Below are 23,035 nucleotides of genomic sequence, written 5' to 3' on the forward strand. Positions count from 1 at the left end.
GCGTGATCGATTAGAACCTGGCTCTGTATTAGTCGTTCGAGGCCGGTAAGTGCTTGTCTGAAGTCGATGTAAACGGCAGCGAGTCTTTTGCTAGCAAAACGTATATATACATGCCATGTGTGACCGTACGGATGCGGTCAATGAGAGTCGAGCATCTTTGCGCGGACGTGGTTGCCCTCGGCAATAGGCAATCGCCGTAATGCCCGGCTCATCAGCGACCGCCTTCCGGCCGCCGGGCTCTATTAGGCCGGAAGAATTGCGTGACACGATGTGCTTGGTGGGCAAACAAAAGGCTGGTCTTTATTTTCGTCGAGAACACCGGCGGGCAGGTATGACTCCTCTTCTTGTCAGCTCGTCTCGACGTCGCGGTAGTGCCACTCGTAGAACAGTCCTGCTGTTGGTGGCGCCACGACTGTGACGTCCACTGCACACGATGAAAACCGAATCACAATCTAACGTTAGTATTATTTCTTTGCAGCTTACCAAGCAGTGGTTATATGCCCCTAGCTAAACTGCTTAACGTAGCGCAGACGGGTGCAGTGGAGATTCCTTCATAAGGAGGGAGTTATTGCCTAAAAACTAAAGTACGTGGCGAAGAATGCTGCTGGTAACGTAGGGTCAAGAGTCATCAGGCAGTATGGCTCTCCATCCAGTTATTCGAGTATTTACGGCTTCCTTAGAACTCACTATACGCGAAGAGAACCTTCGATCTCAGTTTTGGAGGCTTTTCGGCCTTCCGCACAACGGTTAAAAACTTCTCACGTGACCTGAACGATTCCTAATAAAGGGAAGCCTTCTTCAGGGAGCCTTTTATCTTGATGGTGTTGCATTATATGGTAAGCCAATTTTTAATACAAAAGCTTTCTCCTTCAACATACTCGCATTTTAGTAGCGTGCCACATGTGAACGCTTCATTGGATAACGTATGTACGCGAACATTTGTGCAAGGGGCGCTAGGTTCGCTCTATTCGAAGGGAGCTTTGATGAACTTCATCTAGTCCATCCATCCACAAAGGATGCTTATGATGGCTGCTGTCACCACGGCGTTATGTTGTCACAGATACGGCGCGAGCTACAAGCGACTCTGAACGTGCTGGAGGCAAAATTCATTCCAGCGGAAATTCATTCTCAGTGCTGCATTACTACAAACGTACAGAACATGTCCTATAGCGATCCATATTTCACAGAGGGTCAAAAGAAGAATGTTTGTTTTTTTTTGCATCTTTGATGTTGCCACCCAAACTCGGCGATTGAAAGCTTCCACTTTTCTTCGCTCCAGAACTGAAGTAGTCTCTTCTGACCAGAAGCGAACTCCCCGACTTTTTTCGTTGCTTGCCAGTCTCTGATGGCTAAAACATGTTTCAGATTTCTGAAAGAGGACTGGTTTGTTGCTTTACTAATGCCGGAGTGACAATCATCCAGTATCAATAGCCGAAAGCATGCGCCTATGGCAATGCTGAGCTTTAAAGGGAAGCTGAAATAATTTTTCGACAATTTCCTGAGATACATGAATATTAAGCTCGCGAAGTGGTTTCGCGCTACCATTTGAAGTGATGATGTAATCTACTGTAAAATCGCAACAATTCTTAGGCTCCTCCTCTAAGCACTGCAGCAGTGCGGCGAAACTAGAGGATGACGTACTTATGGGGGACGCGTAGAATTTCAGCAGCTTTCGCCCATTCCTTTCAGTGAGTCGCCCGATGCCGCCGAACAACGCCTCGAAACCATTACTTTCCTTGGCTTTGGTGTTCTTCCTCGGAAAAAACGTTTCTGCGTTGCAAAAGTATCATCTCTACAGATGGCGTCATCACTGGTATTCCTACTCGTCAACGTGTACTGTGGAGAAGCCTGACTACCGAAATAGGTTTGTTCAGCGATAATATCGTCAATTTAAATGGTAGTGCAAACCAGCTTGTTAAGATTTAACCTTCGCCTTCACATATGCGACTCCTTCAATTTAGTTTAATTCTAAAACCGCTTCAGTTTAATAAAAGACTGGAAACACATGGGCCTTCAGAAAAATTATATATAACTGCGAAAGATCCTCTCTGCCCGATAATCTCCCGGGTTCACGCTGCTTACGCCTACTTCAGTTTACAGAAAAACGCTTGCAGCCCATGTACTTTGGCGGAAGGTCACGTGCTCATCTGCGTTAAATCATGATTTAGGAAACGCTGTCGTGCTAATTGGTCATCGCATTGCGCAGCCACTAGGAATTCCGCTAAAAACATAACACAACAAAAAGGCACAGAAAACAAGCGCTTGCCATATTAGGTGCAATTCTGTTGTTTCTGTTCCTCGCGCATCTAATAGCTTCACAGCTCAGATCATGCGTCGGCACGATTTCTGATTTGCCTTGTTTTTAACCGAACCTTCAGTAAATATGTTTTCTGACACAACGAAAAAAAAAAAAAAAAGAATCCCGGACGAGAAAAACTACTAAGGTGCTGTTGGCATTCGGATGACGTAGTCCGCGGTTTATTGCTCGGTAAACTTAACTATAAATACTAATAAAATTATTTAAATACTGATGACAGACACAGTATTAATACGCAATGTGTGTGTCAACATTAAAATCAGCTGATAGATGGGTCTGCATCGGAGTACAATTTATGTAAACCAGGGCCCGCTTGCACAAAACAATCTTAAGACTGTCTTAGCTAAGTCCAGACTTAACTGGAGTCTAAAGAATAGGCCACTAGCATGGCTGCTTAAGACTGGAGTCAAAACTGGGCAACAGTCCTGACTTGAATAAGTCGCTTGTATGATTACGACTCTAGTGCTGTTTTGGTTAAGGCACAAGGACGCCAGGTGTCTAAGTAGAGAAATTAGGGAAATACAGGGATGCGCTGGCACTGTCCCTGCTGTAAGGTGTACACGTCAATTTTGCGTTGTGTAAAATCCGTGCCATTGCTTTTTGCGGCTTAAGATTGTGTTACGAGGAAAAATGCCCCAAGTGGTTGCTGAGGCCGTTCTGAGAAGCCACTTTGGTGAACATGAACCCGAAGAGTTTGACGTTCGGAACACGAGCCGTCTTAAATAAGCTTGGTCTTTCTAAAGATACCATTTAAGTCTGGACTTAGCTCGGACTTTATCGTGCAAGCCGGCCCAGCTCTTTTACCGACTTCAAGAGGATGTTTGCAAGTTACAAAAGCTTCCGCTTGACAGCGGTGCTACTCAAGCGTCTCGAGGCGCTTAGTACAAAATCCGCTTTTCTTCGGAGGACAGTCCTCGACGGGGTTTGCGTGTGCACCGGGCCAGATATGTATGCCAACAGCTGTCACGTGCCTTCGTTCTTCTAATGCCGCGGTAAATACCCAATGTTTCTCAAATGGCACCTTGGTGCAAACATTTCGGCCGGTTGTTTCTTAAAGCGAGCTATAACTTCTGCATTGAAAGCAACATCTAAATAAACGCCTAATTACTCTTGCCTGATTAACTCACTTCGAAGTGTAAAGATTACTGCACCTAGGGGACCTGATTCTTAAGAAACTCAGTTGGTTTCACTAGGCTGAGGTAGTCGAGCTCCTTTAGATCGCACTTATTTTTTGCTGGGAGTTTGTGTAGAGCAATCCCCTTCAGGATGAAACCTTCCCAGATCTGCCCTAACTTCCTGCGAGAATGTCTACCTTGGGAGGCATTTAGGATGAATGTATCTCGCAGCCGATTTCCTCGCAGGTATCTGGTTGAATGCCTTTTCTGCAGTGTGCAATGACCGACTATTCCATACAGTACCGCTGCTGTTTTTCTCCTGGAACTACACACATTCTGTGCACGGGTACCGTTCGAGCTGTGGGATGTCCTGTTACTACTGCGGGATCTGGAGCTCGATTAATTATTGACACGAATGATGTAACGCTAGCGGTAAAGCTGTATAGCTATGCTAAAGTTTTCGAACAGTGGTGAACGCAGTGCGCGGATTGGAGTGTCGGTATTTTGATGCGTGTTGAAACATTCCATCATTGCAATTACAGTTTCACTACGGCAAATTTTGTGCAGATTTGCTTCGCACCGATCTGTACGATGATCGTCGATTTTATTTGTGCAAATTAGTGGAAGATCGCTTACTGGTATAGATGTATGCATAAAAATAACTAGTTGTTGGTGAAATCATTAGGTTTCTTCCTTGTAGTGTCACCTCGTGAACAGGCGGCGGCACTTTCTGCCCTCTTCCTTTACCGGACTATGGCGCGCTCTCTTTTATCAGCGATAGGGGCTGAGCGCGCGAGGAACGTTCTGGGTGGCGGTGCCGTATCGAGTGCTCCAGATGATTGCGCCATCCAAACGCGACAATGAACTGCAGAAAACAAGTTCAACCGCCTGAAATCACGACGAGTGGTGGACGTCAGCCTTTCACTTTCGTAAAAGAAGACACCGTCCCTGCGCTACTACTTCACCGTGACGGAGCAGCGTGACCTTGGACGCCAGGCGACGTCTTAGTTCAGCGACGGAGATCCTGTTTATTATTTCTGCTTTGTTATTTCCCTCTCCTGGGTGTGAGCAGCGCCAGGGAGTGGTTTCGCAGAAGTCTCTGTGAGGATAAGCGAGACGAGGTCACGGCCGCAGGGTAATTCTCACTCAGTCACGTTATGGTGTACGGGCGCTCACCATAAAAACATCCTGATGGGCTGAAACACAACGAATGATGCGAGCGAACTAGAAGTGCAGCCCAATGCACGTCCTAAACGCTCATCTTTCCAATATCCACAGAGTATAATATATGTTTGTGCATTACTTTTTTTCTAATAAACAATGTCAATGTGTCAATGCCACATTCAAAGCATTCACCACGCTAGCACCCCCAAACACCATGCTTGTACACATACGCATGCGCACTCGGACGCATCCCCACACTCATACAGTCACGCACGCACAAACGCACTCTCACCCGTACACACAAATGCATGCACTCTCGCCTGTATAAGCATGCACGTTCAACAAACACTCGGTCATACACACTTGGATACACGGTGAACATGTTCGAAACTTCGACAAGCTCTTGTACTCACACTCACTGCCGATTAGCAAAGATATCGCAGCTCTTCTGGATGCATGCGTTTGTTTTAGCGCACCAATAGAGTATCGAGAGGGGAAGAAAACAATTAGTAGGGCGCAGTTTGAAGCCGATAATCGATGACTCGCCACAGTGATTAGTAGACGCCGCGAGCTTTGAGATCTAGGCGGCTTCCTGCTCCGCCGTCGATAGTGTTTCGATAGGGCGTCTGTCGTTTATGTACACAGCTAGCACGAGCGTTTGCTCGTGGAAATTCGATCACTTTCCTGTCGACGTTAACATGTCGCGAAGCATATATGGCCGAGCCAAGAAAAACAACTGCACATTGCGAGTCAGATGTAGCTTCCGAGAATAGCCTTTAATTGCTAAGCTTAAGGCATTCGGTGTCACTGTTAAATATCTTCTGCAATTGATAACTATATCCAATAAATGTTGTTTGGGGGGAGAATGTACCTATGTTGCCAACCGTACATCATTCCGTTTGTCAGTGCCGAACATATACCCTGGCATTGAAAATAATATCCTGCTCCTATAGAGAGTGCGCTGAGGATGCATGTTACTTGACTTTTAATTCCTCATAGGGTAATATCAGTTTAGAGTATATAATGCTGCAGAAGTAATCTTCAATAATAATCGATAAGGCTAACAGACAGAGCTGTTTCCGAGTCAATTGAGATCACCGGGCTACCGGAGGTTAGTTCTTCTGAGCCTTTACCCGACTCTTCTATGACTTAATAGTTCCCTAGTCCGGAAGTCTAAGTGTTTTCCACTTACGTTCGACTTAAAGGCCCCGGGCCTCTCGCTACAGCCAGGCGTTTGCTACAGGGGCCACCTTGAAGTCAACTTACTTCGGTATACCTTTGGGAAGTCAGAAACACAACCATTCACTCCCCATATTGTCATGAAGTGTAATAATATGCTATGTAACGAAATGCCTACATTTGTTAGTAGTACAGCTCGCATTATTAGGCACAGCGCTCGTTTTATTTAAATCAGTCATCAGTTTGGCTAGTTGGATTCACTTGATGGTGAAGAAAAAAAAAAAAAAACTAATCTTCTTCTATGCATCTGATCCTCGTTCGCTTATCAGAGTGATTGATATTTTTTGTACATCCCCGATCGGCCTACCTGCCACTGTATTGCTACTCACTCGTAAATGTAGGCGCGTAGACATGGATATTCAAGCATTATTTCCAATAGACTACCACAGCTGCTCCTTACTGGTTCTAACCCATGCTTGCTTGTGAAATACTTTGGTAAGTAAAGATTGAAACTCAAAGCTTTTCTACCTGCAGCGGAGTGTACGGTGTTATCGTGAGCGTGGAGGTGTTATGTCTTAGCTAGACATTAGCACCATTCCTTGCTAGACAAAGAGTATCCTGTCAACGTTATCTGGACCGTAAAAGATACAAGGACCATATATTTAGCATTCTCGAATAATGTACCATACCGGCTCGCTCGTGTGATTCCCATGAACTGGAATCGGAGGGGAGGCGATAGTTTAGAGAGGGGCGATACAGCCAGAGCTGCCGGGATGCCATACCAGGATTGCGCTCCAGGCACGCTGGTGATGTGGTGTGTGTGTGTGTAAAAGGTGTTTAGGATTGACCATGCAAGACCGGATAGAGGAGTAGGGCACATCACACCGCTTGCAACAAGTTATGTGCTGCATTTTTCTCTTTCCTCGGCGTTGCGGCCTTGTAGTCGCTTTTTAAAATGTTTGCATGATAGCTTTCCTTTCACACCAAACATGGCAGCGCTCAAAAATATCCCAGCGGCTTTGCATGCCGCCGTCATGCGCAGTGGAGAACAATAATCCGATCAGCGGTCTCTTCTGGCTGAGCCGCGCCGGCCTGGTGACGCTGCATCGCGTGACTCGAAAGCGACGCGCTCGGTTGCGCACGGAGGTACCGCACTCGGCAGAATGCGAACCGGTCGCTTTTATCCGGTGTGGTGCCACGAGTGTGAAAGCGAGAGGGGTGCGAAATGAAGCCCTTCAGCAGACACAGGGAGGGTGCCGTGCTGCTGCGGTAGGGGAGCGGTAAGGAAGCTCGCAAACGTGTTGCCGTGCAGCTAGTTGCCTAGCCGTTGGAAGAGCATCAGACACTGCCGGAGCAGGACAGCAGTACCGAAAATCCGAAAATCCGTGTGATGCTAAAGTAATGAGTACATCTAAAAATAAAAGAAAGCCAACGTAAAACGCAGACAAAACGCAAACCGCTCGTTGGTGGCCGTTTATGCGAACTACCAATCAGTATGACAGCAGTTATGAATACGATTTTCTTGTGACTGCTGATCGTGCAGTTACAAACTCGGCAAGATTTTCGAGTGAAATAACTTTACCGGGATATTACTTCGAGAGTGTGACAGCGTATTTATCCTGTCTATTGATGTGTTTCCTCGCAATCTGTCTATCGATCTGTGTGGACGACGCTGCGGCCCCCACGCAACAGAACTGAGGAGTGATGCTTGGTAAGACCGAGCCGTTCATTCATTCATTCATTCATTCATTCATTCATTCATTCATTCATTCATTCATTCATTCATTCATTCATTCATTCATTCATTCATTCATTCATTCATTCATTCATTCATTCATTTTTCTTTTCAGCGCTGCGACGACCCGATTGAGTTAAATGCTAGCAACGCAGAGGAAGCAGGCAAAACGTGGACGCCGAACGTTAAATAATAATCGACGTTCCATACTTAGGACTAGTGCTCGCATACCACAGGGCGCCTACGTGCTAGACATACGTGTGAACATGCTAGCTCTAGGGTTTCTACTCCGCTGCAAAGCCGTTGTCTCTGAAAATGTATGCCTGTCCCTTTGACCTCGAAGGAAATAGTGTCTCAATTTCGCTTCGGCGCGAAGAGACTAGCGCTTCGCTGGTCATTTCACGAGTCTGCTGCGGTCTTTTTTTATACATGCATGCTCATTTCCCGAGGCGGCCATCACGTTGAGGGCAGAATTCGACGCGCCAATACTGTCTTTTAAATTTCAAAGGTTACAATTGCTGACCGACGATGATGGCAGACAGTGTCAGTTCTGGAGCAAACAGTACAGTGCAGCATTCACGAAACAGATGCAAGAAGAATGTACTATTTTGAAAAATTTCATCGTCAATTGCTACGCACTGCTTGTGTAAGTGAAGAGCCCCCTATTCGCTTTTAAATTCATAGGTCGTTCAAACTTCCTTGTCAAGGTCAGTAAAATAGAGTTCTCTTTTCAAATTTGAGGCCAACTTCACCGAAATATTAACTTGCGATTGGCGAAGTCTTTAAGTCCATGCGTATTGTAGCATACTGGGCATCGGCTAGTTAACTTCCCCACTTTTCATTTCTTTCTCTCTCTCTCTCTCTGTGTGTCTGTGTGTTTCTCTTGCGGAGTAGGCATATAGTTTCGGTAGCACGACTCTCGCATGAAGCTAGTTCATGCCCTTAGTGATTTCGTACACTCCCACGATGCTTCCTTGATGACCAGAGAACCACGTCCAGCGCTGACAGGTGTAATCAAAATTTTATTTTAAACCGTTTGCTGTATTGCATTCATTTGCAAGTTTCACGTTATTCCTGGACCTACTGCCTCATGCGTTCCACGGATGGCGCTACGTACTCGTGCGCCGCATGTTGTTTCATCTTTTGCTGTGCGGCAAACATCGTCGTTTTCAACGTCGGGACAATCACGAGCACTACACTATCGCCACCGCCGATTACGCTTCATGTAAAAATGCAACGCACTCTCACCCTATGCAATAAACCAACACTGTAGTAAACATCGTCGCCTTCCCGTTCCGTCTGCGCCACCCCTTCATTTAACCTAGATAAATACGCCATCCGCATGCGTGATCTCATAAAGGCAGAGATCGCAGCTGTGTCAGATAGGCTACCAAGACCACCGGACAACTTATTGCCGAAAGGCTAAGTGCCAGCCAGGATTGAAGCAGCCACAGCAGCTTCCAATGACCACCGGTCGTGAAACTTGGATCAAAGAACGTTGAACCTTTGCAATTTTGCAAAGCCGTGCAAAGCTTTCCAAAGCCGTGTGAGTCTAATAGCTGAGCAAATTTCATATTGAGGAATGGCCATGAAAGGTAGGAAAGTGGCGCACTGAATGATGACTCAAGCATCACTTACTTGAACCAATATGGCTGTCGAGGTCATCATGTGCCGACTACTCCTCCGGTGGTTTGAGATATCCAGTCCAGGTATTCGGTGACCCTCGTGTACACGTCAGGGTAGTCGCGGTGCGCGCAGCCCGACCCGAAGGACACCAGGCCGGCGAGCACCCAGCTGCCGTCGGCACGCTTGCACTGGAAGGGTCCTCCGGAGTCGCCCTGCGAGACAGACATGCCAGACAGCACGACGTGGCTCAAACAGGCCCACTTGAACCCGCGTAGATGCGAAGATTGAAGTCATCAAAGCCTAAACAAGGTCTGAGAGCGTTCACATTTGCGCGTTTGCGAAAAAGTGAATACTCTTAGAGGTGAATGCTCCTGGTAGATCCTGGTAGAAAAAGTGAAGACCTGAACCAGCTCGCTTCGAGGCTACGCTGTGTTGCTTTGTATGCATAGCCAGCTTCCCTCTTAACTTGAAGGAGAGAACGTTTTCGTTCTGGGAGTTCCAATATGCTACAAGAGGCACTACCAAGCAAACTGCAGACCACTTGGGTTTCGAACTTTTGAAAAGGCTGTATGTGGGGCTTACTATTTTAAGAGGAGCGAATGAGAAGGAGTGGGGGGAATTTCTGGGCTTCCTCCATAGTTTCCAAGATTTATCCGCCACAGTGACTTAGTGGTTAAGACTTTCGGTTTCTCAACCCTAAGTCATGAAATTGAATCCCGGGCGCGGAGGCTGCATCTCCTAAGGGGTGAATAAACGCGAAAACTTCGGTCTACTAAGCTGTGTCATTTCACGTCTGAGAGCGGTGGCGGGTGAACCAATACAGACCCCTTTACTACAGTGTTTCTCATAGCCCACTGCGTCCCACATAGGAATAGGAGTACCATTCCTCATACTCATAACGGCAATGTTCATACTCCCATAACCGTCGAGGATACACATGATAGTGCCTGGTATCTTATTGTTCATCATTATAGGATAACACTAAGTCAGAGAATCAATGACAATTTTTTTTCGTTGTCGACACTAAAGTTTTGCCACAGCTACAAGCCACATTGTGAGGGATCATAACTCACGTAGCAGGACCCGCGGCCGCCTTCCAGAGCTCCGGCGCACAAGTGCCAGTTGCGGATATTTATGCGGAATCTTCGTGCGTAGGGAGCGTAGCATACGTTGTTGTTGTACACTGGCACGCTGACCTCGCGTAGCACGGACGAGGGAGCACCACCTGCAGGGAAGGCAGCATTGCTTGGAGAGTGCACAGCACTCAGCTGATGGGTAGAAGGGCACAGGAAAGCATGCTTGGGAAGCTCGCTTATCAGAGTCGCCCAAAAAGCAGAATGACCGGGACTGCACTTAACCTCGTTTCATATATCGCTGCCACGTCCGCTTATCAACCACGTGTAATTTATTTGCGCTAATATTCCATACCCAAACAAAATAGTTGTCTGAAAGTCCACTGCCGGCAGGTCGAGCAAGGTCACTTTACCACAAAGCGCAACAGTTTTTACCTTCCTCCATATCAAAACAAATAAAAGAATTCAAATTTCGCTCTGCTTTGCGTGATTTCAATACTTGTTCTCTTCGGCTTATCAATATGCATTTCGAGCTGCTCATAAGCATTCTCCAAAGAATGCGCACAGAGACCTCGTCAGGCAATCATGCCTTTTGTCTCTGCCACCCGCAGGAAGGAGTGATTTCCTTCAAATAAAAAATGACTGACTGACTGAAAAACGCACCAAAAATGGGTCGCTTGCTCGTCTACACAGCGCATGACTCATCTCCCTGCTGGAACTGTGCAGCTGCTCACACGATCGTCAGAATGGTCCCGCAGTGCTCACCTCCGGATGTGGTGGCACCCCAGCCCGTGGACACGCAGTTCTGTCCCTCGAAGACCTCGTCTCGGTGCGGCAGGCAAACTGGTCGCACTCGCCGGCTCAGCCGAACCCGCTTGGCCAGCTTGATAAGCGCAATGTCGTTGTTGTAGCCCTGGTAGCCGTGGTACTTGAAGATCTGCCGCGCGTTAACCTGGATCTCCTCGCCCTCCAGGACGTTCTGGTCGTGCTCTCCCACGCGCACCTTGATGGTGCTTGCTGGCTGTATTACCGTACCATGCTGTCTGCGGGGCGGGAAAAGCGGACATTCTTCTGAACAAGCAGCGTTTGACGTAAATGCGTTGACAGTGCTTACGCAGACAGGCAGGGAAGCTCTGCTATTCAGCTTTAAAATACAGCCCTTGCCCTCACCATCAGCAACCGAACTACACCCACTACAGGGAAAATGCCTCTCCCATATCCGTCTAATTGACCCGGTCGTTTGCTACATGCATACACTTGACCCCCGAAAACTTCGTAATTTCATCTGTCCATCCTAATGTTTGCCGCTTTCTGCTACACTTCCCTTTCCTTGGAATCCAGCTTGTTGGCTTTAGTGATCATCGATTATCCTCCCTTCACATTGCATGTCCTGGCAATGCTCATTTCTTCTTTACTTCGACTAGAATGTCGTTAGCTCGAGTTTATGCCCTTTTACATGGGGTATACGATACATTCCAATCATACATTTATTTCTTGTTATCAGACAACTATTGAGTGTCACAGTGACATGTGCTACATGTTGCTCTCAGAGGCATCTCACTAAACTGTGTTGGGTGTTTCAGCGGAGGCAGTCACTGTACCTGAAGTTTGCTTCTACGACTTCACCGTGACGTTCTTGGTGGACATAAAAATGAAGATGAATGATGTTAACTAGCGAATGAATCATTCCTAATAATTATAATTTAACTACATTCATTGCAGTGTCCTATTTCTGGCTGGAAGACAGTAATAGCGATGTCAATTCCCCAATTACGACTCAGTTGCTTTCGCCGCCAGGTCTTTACAATTTTAGCTATCTAGAGCGTCTTCCATAGGCCATTCGTGTTTGGCGCACACAAACTCCCAGTACTAAACGTCACTCCATAGCACGTTTTTGCACGTTGAATTCCTTTATTCCACCTGTCCACTTCGCGGTGCTCGTCGTACCTCGCTGCTCTAGACTAAACAGGAGAAAGAAGGTCGCATGAAGTGTGAGCCATGAAGTTATGTGTACCTGTGGTCACTTTAAGCTATCTCAATAGCTTGAATGCTGCTATTTGTTTTCTTGCTCAAGACCACCTGCTGGTTGTATTCCCATTCCTGCTATTAGTTCTGGATATGGTATCTAAAACGACATGGGCTATGAAGGACGTCGTAGTGACGGTTCCGAAATAATTTCGACTACTTGAGGGCCTTTAACGTTCACTTCCATCGCATAGTGTACGGGCGCCTTTTGTTTCGCCTTTATCTAACTTTTGTTCTACAGCATTTAAAACTGAGGAACGCGTTTCCTCGCTTACGTAACTGCGGGCCGATTCCTTCTAGAGGATATTTTAACAAGCTTCATTGGCCCTTAATAAGCGTTAATAATTTCCTGCTCAAATGTGTTAGGGCCACTGGTACTGCGTTGTGGTAAACAGGCTGGCTTATTTAACGTACTCATATTCAAACCTACTCATTTCTATCTCCTCTAATTAAAGCAGTTTAGGTATGACACTAAACAACAACGTTTCTCCTAAGTTAGTTATTGCGACGGTCGCCTGTCAGATTAGTATAAAGGAGCAAATTGGTATAAATGAGCCAGAGTGGTTTTAGCCTGAGCTTTGCTTTGAGTCTCGCTGGGCATGACCAGCGTTTCAAAAATCTTAGAAGAGACATAACTCTTGTTTTCACAACTCCAAAACTTTCCCGAATATTATCAGAGTTGCGAACATTGTCAAGAAGCAATCCCCGCGAACTCTTTACATTTGACGAAGACTGCATGTCATTGTAAAAGTGGGGGGTGAATGGTGATTTTACACATAAAGAAATTATTGTGCACTTACGTGACCACGCAGTGAGCCGCCGTCGCTACCCACTGGTCGCTGATGAGCCCGCCTCCGCAGAAGTGGCGCGTCCTGCCGTCGCGGCCTGCCTTACGGAGGGACACCTGCAGAGAGTACCATATGTCAGCTTAGTGTTGAATTAGTGTTCCTGCAATGTGCTTAGAGGAATACCTTTCGGTCACTCATTCCTTGAAGAAGGACGCAGAATACGAAACTCAATTTCGACAGCTGATGAATATCAAAAAGAAATTCCTAAGGTATTTCATGCCGCTATGTGCAGTGGAAACATAAGAAAACACGCAGTACCCAAACTACGACTCCACGCTGTGACACTTTCGGGCTGCGGAGAAGCGGTGAGAACAATTTATCCGTGGGTGGCTTCCATGAGCACTTCGCGTGAGAGGAGCAAAAAAAAAAAAAAAAAAAGGAGGGGGGGGGGGGGGGGGGTGGGGAGGGGAGATAAGAAGTTGAGGAGGGAAATCAGGGACGCTGGCCGTACCATATCAGTGGAATTTTGAACGCCATAGCTTTAAAGGCCCCTGTCGCCTGAAAATTCCGCGTTGTCATCCTGAGCGAAAAATTGTCAGCATGCTTGTGGCAGGTGAAAGCTGGCAGGTGGCATGGCTGGGCACTTATTGGTTAGCGAGCTGTGTGACGTCATGAGACAAATTGTAATGGCGGAGCTGCCGCCTCAGCCATCTGCTGCCAAATCGGGCAGCTCCCTCGAGATGGGAGAGCGAGATAAGAATCGATATATCCAGGACCTATGGAACCAGAGTTAGGCACGTTAGTCATAAGCTACCCACTCACGTTTTTTCAGCTTGGTTAAAACAGCTCTTTATCACATTGCGTTATGTTTTTTTCACATACTGTACTAGCTTATGACTGTACGCACGTGTCAGATAATAGAGGCACACATGAATTAATTAGTGATTAAGCGACTACCAATGTGAATGTTCTTAAACGAGAATCCATGAGGGGAGACGCGGCCTAGAGTAGTTAACTTTCTTGCTTCATGCGCTTGAAAACGAAGCCTAACTATTACCCCCTCCCCTCTTCCCCATTGTTTAAGGTCATTTGCTTTTCGAAATCACTCTTAGATGTTCAAGTGCACCAAGTGCACCAAGAAAACCACCCGCCATTTTATTTACCCCCTCCTCTCCCCTTTCCATACATTTAATAATATCACTTTCACTAAAGCTTGCATGTTAGTGATCACTAACTGCAGTATTCAAGGGCTATAGAATAATCCTCAAGGTATTTAACCAAATCACTGGGCAGCATCGATGTGAAACAAACTGAAATAAGTTGAATGCTGCATCAGATACCATATTTCACCACATGACAAACAATGTGCTAGTAAAGATAGCACCATAGAAATGTACCCTTAAACGAAACAATCCTCAGGGGCGTTCGTTTTACTAAGAAAAAGTAGACCGAGCTTTCTCTCCTACAAGCTCACACACTTCCTGTGTGTTTATATATCACTAGTATAGCCTTCACCGTCATCCTCTCAGCCGTGAGGCGAAGCACCAGAAAGTTCGCTGGACACGGCTCGCGTGGCACCGAACAATTTATCTGGGATAAGAAATGCTGCACACAGCCACCTACAGCGACTATCATTGGGATCACGTGAACAAAAGGAACGCGGAAAGCAGGTTACAAGCAAAACGAATGCTTCGCGATGTGACAGCATCTGAATTATTACCCTTTCAATACTCCTCACATTAAGCTCCTGGCGAATGATTTGCACCGAACTACCCATTGTAGTACTTACGAGAGAAAAAGAGAAGTAAAATGCAGTTAGTAATGACGCAGCCGAAACAAAAAAGAAAAAGGAACAGTCCTCGCTAGAAGCCGTGTGTGCATGCGTGTACAGTGGCGGGTAGATGAGGGGACTAATTCCGCTTCATAGCTTATCCAGGGCATCAGGGCATCCGCAGAAAGGTGCAAATATAAATGAGTTGCACGTACATCTGGGGGCGTACTGATAACCGAGAAAAAAAAAAGGATGGCGCGCAAATTAACCTTCTTCCTAACAGCGTGGAGTTCTCCTTTTTTTTTTTTTTTTTTGCCTGCTTGCGGGACAAGGGCAGACAGCGTTATTTGTGCTTTTATGACAACAGTATACTGTGCAGCGCACTCTACGACTACTTTTAGCTAATTATGATGTGGGCCGCCGTGACGATATTCCAATTTTATCATTTGTTTTGAATGAGTTAAATTATGTTGCAGTTAGGAACGTTAAGAATCTAGATTACCAGGACAACCTTAGACAAGCTTTTCGGAAGCGATTTTCGATTTCCGCTTTCTAAACGCGCGACAGGGTCCCAGGGCGATTCCAATGCTCCCTATAAAGATTTCATGGCTGCTAATGTTTGACCTTCTAGCTGGCTTAGGGAGCTATCTATCGTTCATTTTTTTTTTTCTCTCTTCTTGCATGATTCAGGAACACGAACCATAAACCCACAGTGGAAGCACCGAACGCTCTGGCGCCAACAGCATGAAATTAAAGGTGAATTTTTACAAATTTTTCTGTGTCGACTACGAGAAACTCGCCATTTTTGGGGGGATTTGCTTGATTCCGCATAACCGCCGTCCTAAACACGTACTCGGTGTTACAGTATTTTTTGAAATTAATTTTCTTAACTTTCATAAATCATTACTGGTTTTCATTGCACAGATAGCGATGAAGGCTGTGAGTCTTCTAATTTTTTTTTTATTGTTATGGTTAGTAAATGTGTATAAGCTGCTAATTTTGAGCCTGCCATTGCCAGATTTTGACTGATTCTCGATGTCGCAGTGATTGATGAGATCACAAGGAAAATAGTGCTCGTGAAATGGTATGTTAATTGTTTTCGCCGTTGTTGGGTCGGAAGACGAGATTTTTATCGCGTTTGTTTCTCGCGGGCATCAGCGATCGCTAATGCTATTTGGCCAAGCCACGTCATATATCACCAGCGACAGGGCTAGTACATTTCCGCTTCCGCGGGAATCGTTCGCTCCACGAAAGCGTGAACAAAGGGCCAACAAGAAATCCCCGACGAGGATGCTTTGGCCATTAATCCTGTAAACAGAAACAAAGAGCGTCTGCCGGTGACAGGGGCTAATGAATGCAAATAGCTTGTCTCTTGCTCGGTTCGACATCTTTCGTTTCAGCGTGTGCCACTCAGAGGTTGTATTTAGGAGTCATCTGCGCTTAACGACGCCGTAATTCCCTCCAATGAATCACTCATGGCAAGGAGTTCTGAGGTGTCGCGTACACACTGCTATCCTCACAGATATGGATTGGGGAAGGGCGTGAAAGCCTGCTGAACTTGACGGCTTCGTAGTCGCGTTCCCTTAGTCCGTACTCAACTCCGTGCTCTGCAGGGCTTATTCAGCATGCAAGATGATGCCCTCGTTAGAACACACGTAGTGAGAATTACATATATGGGAACATGTCGTTCGCAAGCATCTAAAGAGAAGCAGCTTGTTTTTCTCATTCTAGTTTGTACGGCCGGCTAGAACAGGTGCGATCGATTTAGATTTTAGAGTTACTTTCTAAAAGATCACCTCTGCACACCGGTTTTTACTCATTCATGTGAATCCATTAACAAAGTTCTTAGTTAATTGTTTTGAGATAATATACACTCTGCAGACGCCATGCTACTAATACGTGAAATAGTTTACACGCTGTGTTGTCACGCTCTTGTTACCCATGTACTACTGAAACATTGAGGTAAGCGACAAAAGTACCGCTCGACACTTTAGTGAGTTGCAGTGTTAAGAACGCTTACGCGCCTCCATAGTGCACTAAATGGAGAGAGGGACCATGAGAAGGGAATGAGGAGCGTGAGAGTCTTAGTGAAGCTGGGTGGTGATTATGCCTTAATTATTTCAGTAAGTTGTATTCAGTGTCTCAGACAATACAGATAACTCGCATTCGTCTATCAAGGAGATTAGAAGCATCAGACTTCAGAGAACGCTGATTGATTTTAGGCGTGACCTTGGCTTAGTGTTGACGAAAAATAGGCGTTGCGCGTTGTGCGCACAGTTAACTGGCGCATCATCAGCGATGAAGAGGTATCGTGATCTACGCAGTCGTACCTGCCAGGGCCACTCCCCAGGGTCTGCGGGCTGGCCACCGACGATGCGCTCGATGTTCTTCTCGTTCAGGAAGCTTATACCGCAGGCTGCATTAAACGACGAAGCCGAATGCTGTTACTCCATCATTCGCTCTGGAACAAACAGCTCCATTCACTGCTGCTCCTTAATATAATTGGCGTACAGTCATTGATATTCCTGCGAGAAATTTGACCTTCTGAGGGGTTTTTTTTTTCTTTGGGGAATGAGGGGAGGAGGAAGAGGCGAGGTACGCTAACAAAGTACGTAAACACTTTGACAGAATTTTATGAGAAACTAGCCGAGACTAGCGGCGAGAGTCTAATGCCCCGAAGGAGTGTTTGTAACACAGAGACGGTTAGGAAGAAGCATATATATATATATACATACGATATACAGTAGCATGAAAAAAAAAAAACGCAGAATTGTTCACTGGTGCCGGCCAGCTCACTAATAACACGCTTTCGTTCGTGCGCATATTAACATCCTCCTAGGAGCCGAGTGGTAATTGTCCCATTACGAGTAGTTCAGCTTTCAACGGGAACGCACAGTCGCCACGGCGACGACGAAGCGCTTCAGGCACTTCAGAACGCATCAAAGCATTTCAAGGTTAACAGAAGGCGGCAAATGTGCTCCACTAATTGCCGAGGGACGCGGAATGGAAGATGACTGCAGGGCAGCTAGATTTCACGTCTCATTATGCCATTACAGCGGGTCCTAATGCGTAGAGCGAGGTAGCGCATAATGCTCTTCTGAAGTGATATATCTCATCGTCGCCATGGATCAATTACGTGCCGACTGTAAGGCTTTGTGAAGGCAGAATGCATGCTTTCACGAGTATGCTCAGTTTGTGCCCGTAAAGCTGGGTGTTTGAGAAACTTAGAAATATAATAGGTGCCATCTCTGCGGCCTGGGGGCGGTTGTGCAAATATGGTATGCACATATTATAGCGTATAGGCAAATCACACTCGCTTTAGCGCTTTGTTATACATCATTTACTTTTTATTACTTTGTTCTTGAGCGCGGCCGTGCAATGCTATGAATGGGAGTAAATTTCAGTGTTCTACAGCATGTAAGGATACTTCGTGTGCTTTTAGTTCAGGAACGGCTGATGTCTGTGGCCCGCGCCTTGTTCTAGCGCCTTAAAATCTGCCTAGAGAGATGATCTTCAGGTGTATGTACTGTTCCAGGCCGCTGGTGACTTAACCAACCTTTTAATTTTTGTCGTTTATTTTCGGACCGCAAAAATAATTCCGTCAAAGAAGATAGGAGGAATTGTAGATGGGCAATTCCATCATTCGCTTCGGCTTTCAGTCACGAGTAGTTCTGGCTATGAACCAACAAAGAAACAAAAGTTGAAACCAAGTATATGACAAAAGGCGAGGGTTGTACAGTGCGGCCCAAAAGTGTTGAGACCACGCTATCGGCTACGGTTACTAGTTTTCTGTACAAATATGCGCGGCAAGCATATCATGGGGGAGTACCCTATACCGATCTTGAATATAGCAGCGCGGTACCAGCAGAAAACGCTGGCATGAAGTTTTGTCCATTCTCGTGGTGTTTCCATTTTTGCGCAGCACTGTACATGTACAGAAGCATCCTTGACAGTTTGCATAAATATTGTGAATACAGTGGCTCTAACAGCTTTCCAACGTACGCTACAATGCCCTACTTTGTGTCCAGAGATGGTAGCGACTTCTACAAAGAATCGGTTCTGGAACTCTGCACCGTGCGCACACCGTCTGCCTTTTGCAGTGGTCTACCGTTTACAGGATCCAGTACCATAACTTTATCCCAGAACGTCCTCTTTCCACAGTGTCGAAGAGCGGCTTTCTTGGGAACCACCAATGCCCATGTTCTAATTTCTTCACTCCTTACTGACGAGTCCACCCTTACTGCAACAACTGGATTAGGGCACAAGTGGTTCACTGTAACTTCGAGCACCGACACCGACCTTTAGCAATTCTAGTGGGAAGCGCCCGCTACGGGCGGAATATAAATGCGCGGTGCGTTCACTGAACCTATACACACCTATGCCAGCCGCGCATCCTGATTAACTCTTCTACGGAGGCTACGCAGTAGGAGAGGGGCACAGCATTGGAGGCTGCGCATGCATCGCGCGCGATAATGGCGACGTATACTCGCAAATGATCGCAGGGTCCATTAGGGAGCAAAGGGGGGCAAAGCAAGGGAGGGGTCGGCCCGGCATGCGGCCCGAGTTGAAAATCAGCCCGCGGCGTGCTCACTGTGCGTCGACTGCGCCCGTGCCAGCAGTAGAAGACGGGCCGAGGCCAACAGCAGCAGCGGTGTCAGCCCACACGAAGCCATGTCTGGAGGAGCGCCCGGGCTGCGCTGGGACGCCGATTTATAGTCGCAGGTTCGTCGTCCTCTTCTCGGCCCAGAACCGGTGCATCTAGTCACTCTCGCCCAGTCTGCCACGCACGGGTCATGTTTTTTTGCCCCCGCGAGTGTTGACCCGGGCGGGCATCCGATAAGCGATGCCCCCGGCTTGGCACGAGCGGTGGGCACTTTGTTGAAAGGTTGCTTCCGATTGCGAGACGCGCCCGGACGCGTCGCTCACCCACTGGGCGATCTTTCGGCACGCGCTTGACCGACCCGACCCACTCGCCAGCTGAGAGCGCTGTCCGGTTCGAAACGTCCCTCTGCTCCACGTAGACGTTATCTAATCTTTAAAGCCGTCAGGGATGCCGCTCAAGGCCCCCAGGACCAAACCTCGACTTCAGCTGTCAAGAAGAGCTTTAAGTTCAATTCTTCGCAAGAGCCTATTTACTGCTTTGCATTACGACCATCCGCGAAGTGTGCCTTCTTGCTTTTGCTTTTACGTGCCCAGCTTGCGAGGGCTGCCGTCGCAGCCGGCGTGTCTCGGTCGACGGTAAGGCGAGTGGGCCTGGACAAGTCTGTTCTTGAACTGCAGTGACGTGAGCCTATCGCACCGCACAAATTGTGGCCGCTGTCGTGCCGGGTGTGGTTCGGGCATGTTTACTTTCCACTGCTACTGATAAGTGCAGTTGAGTAGATGAAGCCTCGTTTGAACACTTTCCACCACAATGGAGAACTTTTGTTTCAGCATCATATGGTGTCCTTTCGGCTAACACCGCCGTGCTAGCCGTGTAGAACACGCTTATATACTTGCGTGTACCTGTGCGTTCTCCAACTGAACCGCTAAGATGGATGCTTTTTTATTGCTCCTTATATTCAACGTGTACTATCAGAGCTGAACCAGGGCGTAATGGAGGACTGGTAATTGTCTCTTTAGTTACGCTTACTGGAGTGAATAGGGCCGCCATGGATGAAATTTCAACCTGCGAACTCGTGCCCACGACCATAGCTCTGTTGCTATTACCACTAAGTGAACGCAGCGAGCCCCACCGTGTGCACCAGCTACAGCTGACTAGTGTTCGCCTTGCTTATCAAGATAATTACAATCGTTTACGAAAGTGATGCATGCATATCGTGGCGGGAAGAAGAGAAACGGCGAGGGTAAGTTCTTGGTAAGCGCAAAGCGAAACTCGACGCCCCCTCCTATAGTGTACGAAAGCATGAAGATACAGAGGGAGATTGCCTTTCTAAATGCCCATACATCTGGAGTGCCTGTCTTATTTGTAACGTCTAATACGGATGTAAATGCTTCGAAATATTTGGTGCCCACTTTCCGGACACCGCTGTTAGTCCACAAAGTAGACTTTTTCCTGGGGCGACTTCCAGGGCACTGAAGCCTAAGTACTAAAATAGGAAATGGGAAGGCAGGGTGGCGAGCAAACATAGGTTCTTGTTGGCTACTGTAAACTTGCGGAATATAGTGGAGAAGGAAAAAAAAAGGACATTAGGAAGTGAGGGGTGATGTGAAAACTTATCATTTCGCAAGTAATTAACCCCCCCCCCCCCCCCCCCCCTTTTCTTTTTTCAAAAGGAGGACTCTTGTACGGTTAAGAGACCTTCTGGTGTCAACTGCACCCTATGCATGAACAAATTGACATCATGCTGAACAGTCGCGCCATGTATTAAAAGCCCTCACGGTAACCTTAAGAGCTACGTTCACGAACAGCACGCTTTTTTTTTTTTTTTTTTTTGGTGTGTCGTTGCGATGGCTGTAATGTATCGGTCACGGCCTCTTTTTTTCGCAGGTGAATGCGAGGACAGACGCAATGAATAAGCTTAATCATCTCGCCACATCTAATCGCCACTGTTGCTTATTGGCTCAGCTGCTGAGCCCAATGGTAGCTTGTTTGAATCCCGTCTGCGGCACACATTTCGTTGGGATCAATGGGAAGATGCCTGTGTGCTGCACCTGCGTGATGTTAGTATGAAAATGTGCAAGATACTGACACTCCGCCTTTAAGATGTGGTATGACTTCGTCTTCCGACTCTTTGGGATTTAAGCGTATACACACTTTACTACACCTTTAGTCATCCAGTCCTTAATTTATGTCTCTATTATCTTACATATACTCATTATGATGCAATCGTAAGGTACCAAATTATGGGAACGGCTACCCGACCTAATCTAAACCGGCCTCGGCGGTAGCTTTTCGATGGAGGTGAAAAGCCAGGCGTTCGTGTGCTGTGCTACGTCAGTGCACGGTAAAGAACCCCAGGTGGTCAAAATTTCCGGAGCCCTCCACTACGGTGTCTCGCATAGCCTGAGTCGCTTTGGGACGTTAAACCCACAAACCGAACCAACCAATACTACCCGACATAGATAAAACCCTGCTTTAATCAAGCCGTGCGAATACAACTGCGTGCTCATAGAGTCCCGTGTCTGCTCATTGGCCCTGGCCTGTGTCAGAATTCAAGGTCCCCGGAGGGTTCAATTTCTATCTCTCCCTCCAATCTCAAACGCGGGACCCGTTTTGGCAGCTCTTGCCAACTAGGCCATGACATGCGGTCACGTGACGTAACATAACCTGGCAACCAATCAGTGCACGACCATGTAGGTGCCAGTTACAACCTGTCGGTGGCATGCTCGGGGTTTTCCGCTGGAAACGCTGCCAATGCCAGCGATATAAAAACTGGTTGGTTGGTTTTTGGGGGTTTAACGTCCCAAAGCAACTCAGGCTATGAGAGACGCCGTAGTGGAGGACTCCGGAAATTTCGACCACCTGGGGTTCTTTAACGTGCACTGACATTGCACAGCACACGGGCGCCTTGCTTTTCGCCTCCAACGAAAAGCGGCCGCCGAGGTCGAGATTCGATCCCGCATCCTTGGGAACAGTAGTCGAGCGCCGTAACCACTGCGCCACCCCGGCGGGGTGATATAAAAGCTGCCGCCGCGGCCGGGTTAGACCATGTCGGGCAGCCGTTCCCATAATTTGGTACCTTACGACTGCATCATAATGACTATATGTCAGATAATAGTGACATAAATTAAGGACTGGGTGACTAAAAGTGTAGCAAAGTGTATATAAACTTCATATGTACTCATCAAATGTTAACAAACTTCAAGTAGTGAACCATCACGCCGGGACTATTACCGTATAGTGATAACTATACAGAATTAAAGAAATCAGAACTCTTTTTGTTTTCTCACATCCGCAAGCAGCATTTCTTGTGAGCACACAGCATCAGAAACTTCGTGGCCTATATAGGCGAAGTATGAATGAAACTAGGAAAAAAAACAAAAATAAAACCGGGACTGTTCCCTTCGAACCAGGGGCAAAAACATGCACATCAAAGCCAACTGCGTGTTTTCGCAGTCAAGTGCCTCTTCCACTAACATTATCTTCGGTTAGTCATGGTGGTATATTGCTATACCGCATGAAGAGAGAATAAGTAAAGAGGCAGTCGTACAGTAACTGCTATGCACGGTTATAAAATCTGAGACGCAGCTAAATGAAAATTTTCTCTGTTACCGTAATTAACACTGAAATCACATCAAG

General features: G+C 46.9%; 1 protein-coding gene across 1 annotated transcript; it reads right to left on the reverse strand.

The window, feature by feature from the left end:
• Window positions 1-285: 285 nt before the first annotated feature.
• On the reverse strand, window positions 286-19,634 carry LOC146185339 (trypsin-like). The gene is made up of 7 exons (XM_084606291.1): window positions 19,385-19,634; window positions 17,124-17,209; window positions 13,035-13,138; window positions 10,975-11,252; window positions 10,210-10,361; window positions 9,149-9,348; window positions 286-424 (listed from the first exon to the last, which is right to left on the reverse strand). Exons 1-6 carry the CDS (start codon window positions 19,464-19,466, stop codon window positions 9,175-9,177), a joined length of 876 nt encoding a protein of 291 aa, XP_084462417.1. The 5' UTR covers window positions 19,467-19,634; the 3' UTR covers window positions 286-424; window positions 9,149-9,174.
• Window positions 19,635-23,035: the final 3,401 nt, after the last annotated feature.

This window comes from Amblyomma maculatum, chromosome 6, assembly GCF_055883805.1.
Source record: "Amblyomma maculatum isolate TAMU_Amacu chromosome 6, ASM5588380v1, whole genome shotgun sequence".
Lineage (NCBI taxonomy): Eukaryota > Metazoa > Arthropoda > Arachnida > Ixodida > Ixodidae > Amblyomma > Amblyomma maculatum.